The sequence below is a fragment of the Prunus mume genome, linkage group LG1, assembly GCF_029339155.1.
Source record: "Prunus mume cultivar Tortuosa linkage group LG1, ASM2933915v1, whole genome shotgun sequence".
Classification (NCBI taxonomy): domain Eukaryota; kingdom Viridiplantae; phylum Streptophyta; class Magnoliopsida; order Rosales; family Rosaceae; genus Prunus; species Prunus mume.
In genome coordinates this window covers 10,297,332-10,308,661 of record NC_142698.1, presented here as the reverse complement: position 1 = coordinate 10,308,661, position 11,330 = coordinate 10,297,332, and the positions used below count along the sequence as shown (strand labels likewise).

General features: G+C 37.9%; 1 protein-coding gene, 1 long non-coding RNA gene and 1 pseudogene across 2 annotated transcripts; 1 reads left to right on the top strand and 2 right to left on the bottom strand.

Annotated features, from left to right (window-relative positions):
- The first annotated feature begins 714 nt into the window (after positions 1-714).
- Positions 715-3,618, top strand: LOC103335204 (putative mannitol dehydrogenase). The gene is made up of 5 exons (XM_089044063.1): positions 715-858; positions 1,062-1,175; positions 2,446-2,959; positions 3,037-3,190; positions 3,283-3,618. The coding sequence occupies exons 1-5, from the start codon at positions 758-760 to the stop codon at positions 3,486-3,488; spliced, it is 1,089 nt and encodes a 362-aa protein (XP_088900189.1). The 5' UTR covers positions 715-757; the 3' UTR covers positions 3,489-3,618.
- A 1,629-nt stretch (positions 3,619-5,247) lies between these two features.
- Positions 5,248-5,347, bottom strand: LOC148920988 (small nucleolar RNA R71; annotated as a pseudogene).
- Positions 5,261-7,864, bottom strand: LOC103335197 (uncharacterized). Its single transcript, XR_514314.3, has 2 exons — positions 7,741-7,864; positions 5,261-5,449 (listed from the first exon to the last, which is right to left on the bottom strand). It is a non-coding gene; the product is annotated as an uncharacterized LOC103335197 (long non-coding RNA).
- Positions 7,865-11,330: the final 3,466 nt, after the last annotated feature.

Genomic DNA, 11,330 nt, shown 5'->3' with positions numbered 1-11,330 from the left:
CGAAATTAAAAGTTCGATTTTGTGGTCTTAACTGTTGTTTGTGGCTGTTGCGTAAACATAGCGGTATCATCGGCATATGTGACAGGATAGATCTGCATATGTTACAGGATAGATCTTAAATAAAATGGAATGGTTTGTGTATTTTGGAATCAAATTTTCAGGTGAGGTACGATTGATTTTTTGAAGAGATGATCGTTAAATGATGATTGATTTTTTAAAGAGATGATCGTTAAATGATGATTGATGATTTTTAAATTGTGATTTATGAGATGAACAGATCTTAGTAGGACATTTTATAGTGAACATTCATTTTATCATTCAAAACTATTTATCATGGCAACAACATGATCGACGACGATTGACAACAAGAGCATATGTATTTTATGGTTTACGCAGCTTCTAACACAAGGGAGAAGAAAATAGGAAGGAAACTCACATTTGCCTCGCCACAATGGTTTTGACGAGTAAAATTTGTCTTCTTAAAAAGAAGTTGCCAAAACCATTAAAATATGTCTTCTTAAATTTGGTGAGGAGTTTTAATTCTGGTCTAATTAATCTCTTGACTTATCATCCTTAGCTCACCCAATGCGTCATGAAGCAGTTTACTATGAACGAGTCCCTATCAAATTGAGGTAGGTAGGACCCACATCCTCTATATATATATATATATATATATGAACAACATCGCAATTGCTACTTTCACAATCTCTTCTCTACCCACCTCAGATTCTCACTATATTACATTGTTAGAGAGAGAATGGAAATGGTGTGTCCAGAGCAAGAACACCCAAATAAGGCCTTTGCATGGGCTGCCACAGATTCTTCTGGAGTTCTCTCTCCCTTCAAAATCTCAAGAAGGTTGTTACATATCCTATATCTTCTCCATCCTATTATTTATTTGCCGCTTTCTTTTCACTCTAGGAATACCAGTCTCTCTTCGGTTTTTTCAAAAATTAAAACAAAATATTATATTCAACTCGTGTAAGCTCCATGCTTTATATTTTGTTTTTGGTACAATCTTTCCTTCCAATGAACTCAGTTTTTGAAGGGATTGGTTGCAGGAAAACGGGAGAGAAAGACGTGGCTTTAAGAGTTTTGTACTGCGGGATATGCCATTCGGACCTTCACAAGGTCAAAAATGAATGGGGGACCACTAGCTATCCTATTGTTCCTGGGTACGTACAAAGTCTCACAAATATACTAACTTTTTTTTTTCAGGAATCTCGATAAAAGACATGGGAGCGAGGTCCAACCTCTTCTAATGCTGAAAGTAGAAATATCACTAGACTAAGAGTTAATTAGTTTCATCTCATGTTGCTATCCATCTAATTAATGGGTTGAATGTCAACAGCACAACATTTTTTAACATTATTTTTATGGAGTGCTAATATTTCCACCCATATGTCCTTATTTCCACCCACATATCTTATTTTCCCACCCACCTTATAATCAAAGTTTTAAAGACAAATTTATCCCTTTGTAAAATTATTTTTAAGGACTTGGGAAAAAAACCTCGAACTCTCCTTAAAATAAGATTTTCTTTATGAAAACAAATTCTCTCTCCATATGTCTCCCCCTCCCAAGCCACCCCCAACCCATCCTTGGAATCTCTATAGCCACCCCCTGAGCAACCCTAGCCACCATTCCCCTACAACACTTATTTACGAGTCTTGTTCAGCATACTAGGAAACATTTAAGATTGTTGGGGCTTTTGGTATCTGAACCAAATCTTGAAGGAAAGCTTAAAATGATGTTGATGCCATGAAAGCTTGAAATTTTACTCGATTCTTAAGCAAGACCAAGTCAGGGCACACATAAATATAACAAGTAGTAAAAGAAAGAAATTTTCATTTTTCTCTTTTCCTTCAGGCAGAAAAAATTTCCCACAATTTGAATTTTTTTGAGAAAAATTGAAGCTCACTCTTCTAGAATCCAAATTCCTAAGAGGAGGAAGACAATGGAGGCTCTGGTTTGCATAAAATTGGAGGACCCAACAATACCCATTTCAGAAGGAGCAGAGAAAGCAATAGTTATAGAGAAGAGTTATCTAATGCGTGTAAAGAGAGAGAATTATGGAGGCCGAACGAGGTGGGGGAGGGAATGATGGCTAGGGTTGAGGGCTTCAGGGGTTGGGGTAGGTCGATAAGGTGGGGAGAGAAGGAGAGAGACTTGTTTATATTTTATTTCTATGTTATTTATTATTAATATTTTACTTTATTTTAGTTGAATTAATAATTAAATGGCATTTTAGGAATAATGGTGGGTGGAAAAATAGGATTGTGTTTTTTCAAATTTATATGGTGGGTGGGAAGATAAAGTGGGTGGGAAAATAAGACAAAGGGGTGAAAATAACAACACTCTTTTTATGTTATTGAACTTAGTATGTGGAATTCATTGTGATGTCCATTTAACTAACCAAATGTGGAACTGATTAATTGAATTCAGGTATGAGGTTATTGGTGTAGTGACAGAGGTAGGAAGCAAAGTAGAAAAATTCAAAGTTGGAGACAAGGTAGGTGTTGGATGCATGGTGGGATCTTGCCAATCTTGTGATAGTTGTGCCAATAATTTCGAGAATTACTGCCCCGAACTGATACTCACCTATGGTGAAAAGTACCACGACGGAACCACAACATATGGAGGCTACTCCGACTTCATGGTGGTCGATGAGCACTTCATAGTTCGTATTCCGGACAACCTTCCCCTTGACGGTGCTGCTCCTCTCTTCTGTGCCGGGATTACAACTTATAGCCCCTTGAGATATTTTGAACTAGACAAACCCGGAATGCATGTGGGTGTGGTTGGCCTAGGTGGAGTAGGGCACTTGGCAGTGAAGTTTGCCAAGGCCATGGGGGTGAAGGTTACAGTGATCAGCACCTCCCTTAATAAGGAGAAGGAAGCAATTGAACATCTTCATGCCGATTCGTTTATAGTTAGCCATGATCAAGATCAGATGCAGGTGATTGTTTGAACAAGTTGCCATGGTGATGATGACTTTAATTCAGCAGATTGATTTAGTTGTTTGGTAATTTGTAGGCTGCTATGGGAACAATGGATGGTATCATTGACACGGTTTTTGCCGCCCATCCCCTTTTGCCTTTAATTGGTTTGTTAAAGTCCAATGGAAAGCTTGTGATGGTTACTGCACCAGAGAAAAATATTCAGATTCCAGCTTTTTCTTTGCTCATGGGTAAGCATCTATCTTGACTCCGAATGACAAGTTGACTGCCTTTTACCTGTTAATCATTTTTGTCTTACCCTTTGCACATGGTGCAATTACAGGCAGGAAGATTGTAGCTGGGAGTCGGATTGGAGGCATGAAGGAAACACAAGAGATGGTTGATTTTGCAGTCAAGCACAGCATTACAGCTGATATTGAGGTTATCCCGGTTGATTATTTGAACACTGCCATGGAACGTCTTGCCAAATTTGATGTCAAATATCGATTTGTAATCGATATTGGAAACACACTAAAGTCTACATCTTAAATTTTTGAGAGAGAGATATATATATATATATATATATAATGCATAACGGCGACGTATTAAATTAGAGAAAAGCAAACACCTTGTTTTCGTACTTTTATTTGGTAAATAAAAACTTCCTATATTCTAATTGTTCCTACTGCTTCATCAGACATCTTGTAGAAACACACACGGAGTTATATGCAATCATGGCTGATGGATGATTCCTAGATTTAACTTTAACAATCTAATTTCTTATCGATGACATTTCTAAAATGAATGTCATAAGTTGAGAGCTAAAAATCAAGCGTCCCGGTTTTAGAGGACACAGAACAACTACTAGAAGTGCCATATGAACTTCCACTTGAACAACTACTAGAAGTGCCATATGAACTTCCACTTGAACCATCGATAGGGACTTGGTTTAGACATTCTAAAACCATAAACCTCCGCTTTTTCAAATTTATTGAGAAGGTTGTCGACTCAAGAATCACATGAACCTGATGACGCATTAGAAATTATGAATAACAATCAACCAAAATTCATAGTAATGGAAATGTACGTTAGCAGAAAAAGCTGTAGTACCAAAGATTTCTAAGGATGACCGAGTGAAAAGGTGGGTCATGCAGGTGCATGTTTACACAACTATGGCAAGTTCACATGCTAACTTCATCCAACGAAAAAGGAGAGACGGAAAACTTGATTCATATTGGTGTAGTATAGTTTTACATTACCTGTGTATTAATACGTGCAACTTTGTGCACATTGAGAAGGCCAACCATGTTACCAGTAAGGAGCGCTTTTCCAATTCCTTGTCCTCTTCTGAATGAATGTGTCATTATAGATTATTATTGTCAAAATATTCGATAGCACAAAAACAAATGTTAAAGCTGATATTAACCTGGAATTGCTCGACCGACAGCAAGGAAATGAGAAGTCATTCAGAGCCCTAATGATGAGTCGATTTTATATTATATATTTAACCCTATTCTTAGTATATTTTGGTTAATATTTTGGAAGAATTTTGATACTTTGAATTATATTTTCAATATAGGACTGTCGACTTCCTCTAGGGCAAACATAATCAAATGGACGAATTTTGGAGTAATTCCAGTTGGAGGACGTACGTGAGTCAATTAGCTTGATTGTATCAAAATATCAGACTTTTCCACCAAGCGATGATTTCCTGGTGAATAAATGAAGGAGCGATGTGCAGTGCTGGAATAATGACGTTTTGGGCTTTGCACAAACATCGAAGAGAAGTTAATCGGACGGATCGAGAACTGCGCAGCTTGTACAGTTTGATCGAGAACTAGAGCACACTCTGCATGCAGACAGCGAAGATAAGTTAATCAGGCACTGGGATTGTTCACGCAGGCACTTTTTCTGAAAAATTTGCTTGCAGAGGAGGGAAAAATGGTGTTGGCAATACCTGCAGCAGTGCAGACTACTCAGAGAGTCGTTGGCTGCCTGTGCAAATGATGTTCCTAATTGCATAGTCTATCCCACTCAGGAAGAGGGAGACACATTTGAAATCAAGCACCACATGCTTGAGATTTTACCATCCTTCCGTGGGCTGCCTAATGAAGATGCGAACATACATATTGTAAAATTTATTGTGGGTTGCAAGAATATTTTGATTAGGTTTTTTTGCTGAAGCTATCAAGTTACGTCTTTTTCCTTTCACTTTGAAGGACAAGGCAGAAACTTGGTTATTTACTACTTGGCAGCAATTACACACAAAATTCTTGAACAAATATTATCCAGCATCCAATACATTGAATTACAAGAGGAGATTTTGACATTCACACAGAAGCCTAATGAAGAGTTTCATGAAGCATGGGAAAGATATACAGAGATGTACATAAAGTGTCCACATGTTAATATTGATTCAGATACACAGATGAATATTTTCTTTGATGGGCTTAATCCGACATCTAAGAGTCATGTGAATGCATCAGCTGGAGGATCGTTGTCAAATAAATCTGCAAGAGAAGCATTTGAATTATTTGATATGATGGCTACAGAATCTCAACAATGGGCAGCAGAACATTCACAGAAAATGGGAATTTTTTGCACTATCTGCAGCATGGCTACACACGACATAATGGGCTGCCCACATAGAGACTCCTACCCAGAGCTTGTTGAACAACATGTCAATATGATGAACAGCTATCAGAGGCCTAGGAATGATGCATATGCCAATCATTACAATCCAGGATGGAGGGATCATCCTAATTTCAAATGGGGTGACAATCAGAATAATGCAAAACCATTCCAGCATGCCCAAAAACCTTTTGTTCCCTCAAAACCATCTCTGGATGATCAACTAGCTAAATTGGCAGCAACAACTCAATCATTCATCGAGGGTAACAATCAAAGATTTCAAAATGTTGAAGCATCAATTAAAAATTTGGAGCAACAATTTGGCCAGCTAGCTGCACAGATTTCAGACGAGACAAAGGCAAATTTCCTAGTCAAACAAATCCTAATCCAAATGGACGTGAAGATTGCAACTTTGTTCGGACTTTACGATGTGGAAAAAACTATGACAATCAGGAAATAGCATTGAAAAGGAGCAGCAAGCAGTGGCGGATAAAACAGAAAATTTTGCGATGTGTACACTCGCCAAAAGCTGCGTAAAAGCATATCTGGCAGATTTTGAAACTGTCCCTAAACAGGTTTTATAACGTGTTTATGACCCTCCATTACCCTATCCTGAACATTTGAAGCCTAAAGCGAAGGACCAGCAACTCAAAGACTTTATGCAGACATTATCCAAGGTTCAAATTAACATTCCATTATTGGATGCAATCAAGAAAATTCCATCATATGCCCAATTTTTTAAGGAAGTTTGCAGCTTTCAGGTTTGGACAAAGTCATTTTGTGAGCAGTAGCGTGTAAATAGCTTTTGCTACACAAACTGCCACCTAAGAAAAAAGATCCAGGGAGTTTTAATATTTCTTGCACTATTGGAAATTCTAATTTTAAAAGTGCTTTAATTGATTTGAGTGCAAGTATTAATTTGATGCCTTTTTCTGTTTTCCAGCGATTGGGGCAAGGAGATTTAAAGCCTACATCAATGATACTTCAACTAGCTGACCATTCAATTACTTATCCAAGAGGTATTATTAAAGATCTAATTATAAAGGTTGATAATCTTTACCTACCGGCAGATTTTGTGGTTCTAGACATGGACGAAGAGCTTCAAACACCTATTATTTTGGGGAGGCCGTTTATGGCCACTACTCGGACTTTAATCAATGTGGAAGCTGAAACATTGACTCTAAGGGTTCAAGACCAATCTGTGGTGTTTAATTTGTTTGAGGCAGCGAACTGTCCCCTGAGCAGCAAGAATGTATGCGCATTGGACGTGGTAGACGAGTATGGTTCAAGATAGTTTTATGCAGTTCAAATACAGTCAATCGATAAACCATTGGCTAGGAAAAGCGAAAACTGCAGTTAAATGAGCTCGGAAATTCGTCTGATGTGCTTATGACAGTTCTCGCATCTACAAGGAAAGAACTAAGGCATTTCATGATAGTCAAATTTTACGGAAGGAATTTCAGCTAGGACAAAAGGTTTTGTTATTCAATTCAAGGCTCAAGTTATTTCCAAGGAAATTAAAATCTCGCTAGACTAGACCCTACCTAGTGACTCAAGCTTTTCCTCATGGAGCAGTTCAAATCACTAATGAAGCTAAAGGCAACTCATTCAAGGTGAATGGACACAAGCTGAAGCCCTACGTGGAGACACCCTTTGACACTGAAAACGAGTCTTTGACTCTGAAGGAACCAGTGATTTGACCACCAAGCTTCTGCAAAGTCTAGTTACTGACTTAAAATAAAGCGTTTATTGGGAGGCAACCCAATTTTTCTTAACTCTTTACTTCTTTGTTTTTTTCAACCAAAAACAAAAAACAAAAAAAAAACAATTTCTTTGCTGTTTTCTTTATCTAGTTGTTTTATTTTATTTTTACTCATAACACATAATTGATTCAATGCATGACACAACAATCAGCAACAAACATCAAAAGCAGAAAAATCATATGTCTGGAATCCTGTACCAGAGTAAGTCTACATTGGGAAAGACACAACATTCAGTATGCACATCAACAACAACAAAATCCCTCTGAATCCAACACCCAGCACAAGTCTACACTGGAATCATGCACCCAGCAGCAAGTCTACATTAACATCACCACATATACACTATGCTGGCAATTCAGTGCAATTAACATGCGCTTACTCAAAGATGCAAGGGATTCAAATTATACCTATGAGATGCACGGATTGGGTCCTAAAGGCTTTTTGTTTTTTTTCCTTCGAGCTTGTGTGTTTATTGCCCTTTCCCTTGAATCTCTCTTGGATCCGCAGACCTTACACAGCGAGCACCAATATGAGTACTTGCAGGGACAAAGAACACACTTCTTTACAGATCAGGACCCAAAACAAATTCTAGAATTACTCTTACCTTTGGATGGATATCAAAAGGCATTGGTGCTGCGAGATCGAGGACCATCATGGATGCAGGTGGGACGTTAGTGGCGGTGCTTGACAGAGGTTTGAGACAGAGGCATGTACCAAGAGGCTTCCAACACCTTCAAATCAGGCTCCTTCGGCTACTAAACATGCCAAGAATTGAATTTTCCGCCACTAGCTCCAGCACATCACCGTATAATGTCGATTTCACTGCGAAAATTGGGGGTAAGGCATTTGCACAGATATGGGGTTCTTTGACCCAACTCCAATACACCAACCCTAATCCCCATTTTCTGAGCATCCGGCCTAGCACCCACTTAGGCCCAGCAACCGACAAGCTTCGCTCCTTCTTTGGCTTTTAAAATAAGGAGACCCTTGCTGCTCTGAGCTCGGGCTGGTAGAAGGGGATCTATTATCTTTCAAATGACAGATGCAGCAGCTAGACCAGATTATATTGCAGTTGTCGCTCATGTTTGACGCAAGCACGAACTTGGTTGAGTTGGTCAATGCCTTTACGCCACACTGCAGCAACTGGTCCGGCATTCGAATCACCAAAGCGTCCCTGCCCTCATGGTGTGTTAGTTTATGTTCCTTTCTTTCATTTTATTTTATTTTATTATTATTTTCTTTCTCTCCTAATTTACTTCTTTGGTTATTTCCTTTGTTTATTTTCCACACCTTGAGGACAATGTGTGATTTAAGTTTGGGGTTGGGAAAGAAAATTTGAGATTTTTTATTTTTGAGTCTTGTTTAAAATTTTTGTTTTTAAGTTAATATCCATAGATTATTTTAAACTTTGGAACAAATGGGCATGGTAAAGATTAATCCCACAATAGAGTCTTTTCTATTTATTGTTGCTTAGACACTAATTCATGAATTATACTTTCAAATTTGCGTATCACACCAACATGGTTTTGGGGAGTGAGATTGAAATACTTACTTTTTGTCTAAGTGTGTTTTAATTTTTGTTCTTTATAAAAATAAAGTTAGTATGTGTTATAAAGTAATAATTGCCTCACCCGAAGCTTTGCTAATAACCAGGGCCAGTCCTGCCTAATCAGCAGTGATTCTTGAGTCAAACGGTAGAGTTTTGGCATGAGGCAGGGTGGTTAGTTGGTTTCGTAGCCTTTTCAGCTTGAGTTAATAAGTCCTTAGGGGTGTTCTACACCTAGTGCCTTAAAGCCTTAGTGGTTTGGGAGTCACTGACCTAAAGCTCGCTACATGGGTTAGATCGAAAGCTTAAGGGAACCGACATTGCACAACCGCTCACTGTTACTGAAAAAAATTCGGAAAAGAAAAAGGAAAAAGAAAATATTTGTGAAGTATGAACAAAAGGGATGAGAGATAAGGGTTTAAGTCGAGTCTCCTTAACTATGATGGTTCGCGTTACACCGAAGGAAGTTTGTGAATTCTTTTCTAATTGATTCTAAATAGCTTAGACTCTGTGGTGGGATTAGTTGGATCTATTGAAAAGATGTTCTAGTTTTTAAAATTTGCTATGAATAGCAACTTGAAGGTGGAAATTTTGTCCTAGTTAAGTGTTAGCCAGATGTCTAGTCTTTTAAGTTTTTATTTTTGTTTGAGTCTTGTTTTACTTGAGGACAAGCAAAGAGCTAAGTACAACACAACTGAAGCAAAGGAAACAAGAAGCAGTTGTGACTCAGAGGCTAAATCAGATATAAAGCTGAAGAGCGAATAACAATTTCCACTAACCATGTTGGAATATTCACATTGTGGAGCACAGAATGATTGAATTGCAATACGACCGACAGAAGAAATGCTGTCATCAGTTTTGTATTTTCAGCCAAAAGAAGGAGATAATGTATGATCAAACTTAAAAAGAGAAAAAGAAACGAAAAAGAAGAAAGAAAAAAAAAAAAAAGGAAGACAAACCATATGACCATGGCCACCAAAAATACCTTATGGATTATTAGTTTCATTACACGCCAGGTAGTGGAGTCTTAATGACAACTCTTGAGGACTCAAATTCAGATTTTCTTAAAATATACAAGAACCAATAAAAAAACAGAAAAGAAACTAAGAGAATTACAACATCTGGCGGCAATCTCATTTGATTTTTTAAGATCAAAGAGGTTATAAACAGTTCTTAGAAATAAAAGGTTAAATGTAATTGTTTCATTTCCTCGCATAAGCTGCAAAAATGAATACCAAAGACATTCAATTTCATGAAATTTGTAGTGGTCCCAACATTTAATACATGCACACACACATAAACAGGACATAGAGTCACTGAAAATTCGTCTCCACAATGAACAAAGCTAGTTTGACATTGTGAAAAACCAATTGGCATGCATGTAATTTCACTAACCAGATATGTCACATCTTAAGTAAATCTCTAGGCAGAAAACATAAGACAACAGGAGCATACCTTGGAAATTGAGATAAAAATGTGGCGCAATGGTCATGAAGAGCAACAAGATCAAATTCGCGTCAATACGCAATCAATACGCGTCCCGCTTAGAAATTACCTCTCCAAGGGCTTCCGAAAATCAAATTCGTTGCACAACTCATGTTTTCTATTTGGACAACGACAACATAACAAACCGCTCTTGAAATCTAAACCAGTACATGAGCGAATGAGGCATATCCTAATCAAGGACTCCGACTTCACATGCTTCATATAACTAAAAGACTCCGACTTCACATGGACAACGACAACATAACAAACCGCTCTTTTAGTTATATGAAGCATCTTATACCAGATTTATTTTCAGATTTCAAGGACTCCGACTTCACATGTGATACTTGTATTTTAGCCAAGAGTCACCATATTCCCTACCCGTTGAGTACGAACCAGTGTACTACTCCATTTATGTTAATTCACTCTGATGTCTGGGGACTTTCACCTATTATTGCCCCTTTTAATGTTTGATGATTTGTCACATTCATAGATTATTGTACACGGATGACATGGCTTTATTTGTTGAAGAATAAAAACAAAGTGTTTTCCCATTTTTAGTCCTTCCACAAACAGATGAAAACTCAGTTTAATGCTCAAATCCAGATTCTTCGCTCAGACAATGGTGTAGAATTTGTCAATCATGACTTTCAGACTTACTTCCAACAACATGGAATTATCCATGAGACGACTTGTCCTCAGACACGGCAATAAAATTGTGTTGCTGAAAGAAAGAATCGACATCTTCTTGAAACCGTCCGCGCACTTCTTATTGGCGCTCATGTTCCTCACCATCACTGGGATAATGCTATTGTCATTGCAGTTCACCTGATCAACCGCATGCCTTCTGGTGTATTGACCTTTAAAACTCCCTAATAAGTGTTTGCGCAACACTAACCTCTGTCATCTGTTTTGGTACTCACACCCCGAATCTTTGGATGTGTGGCTTTCGTTCATCTCCACAAA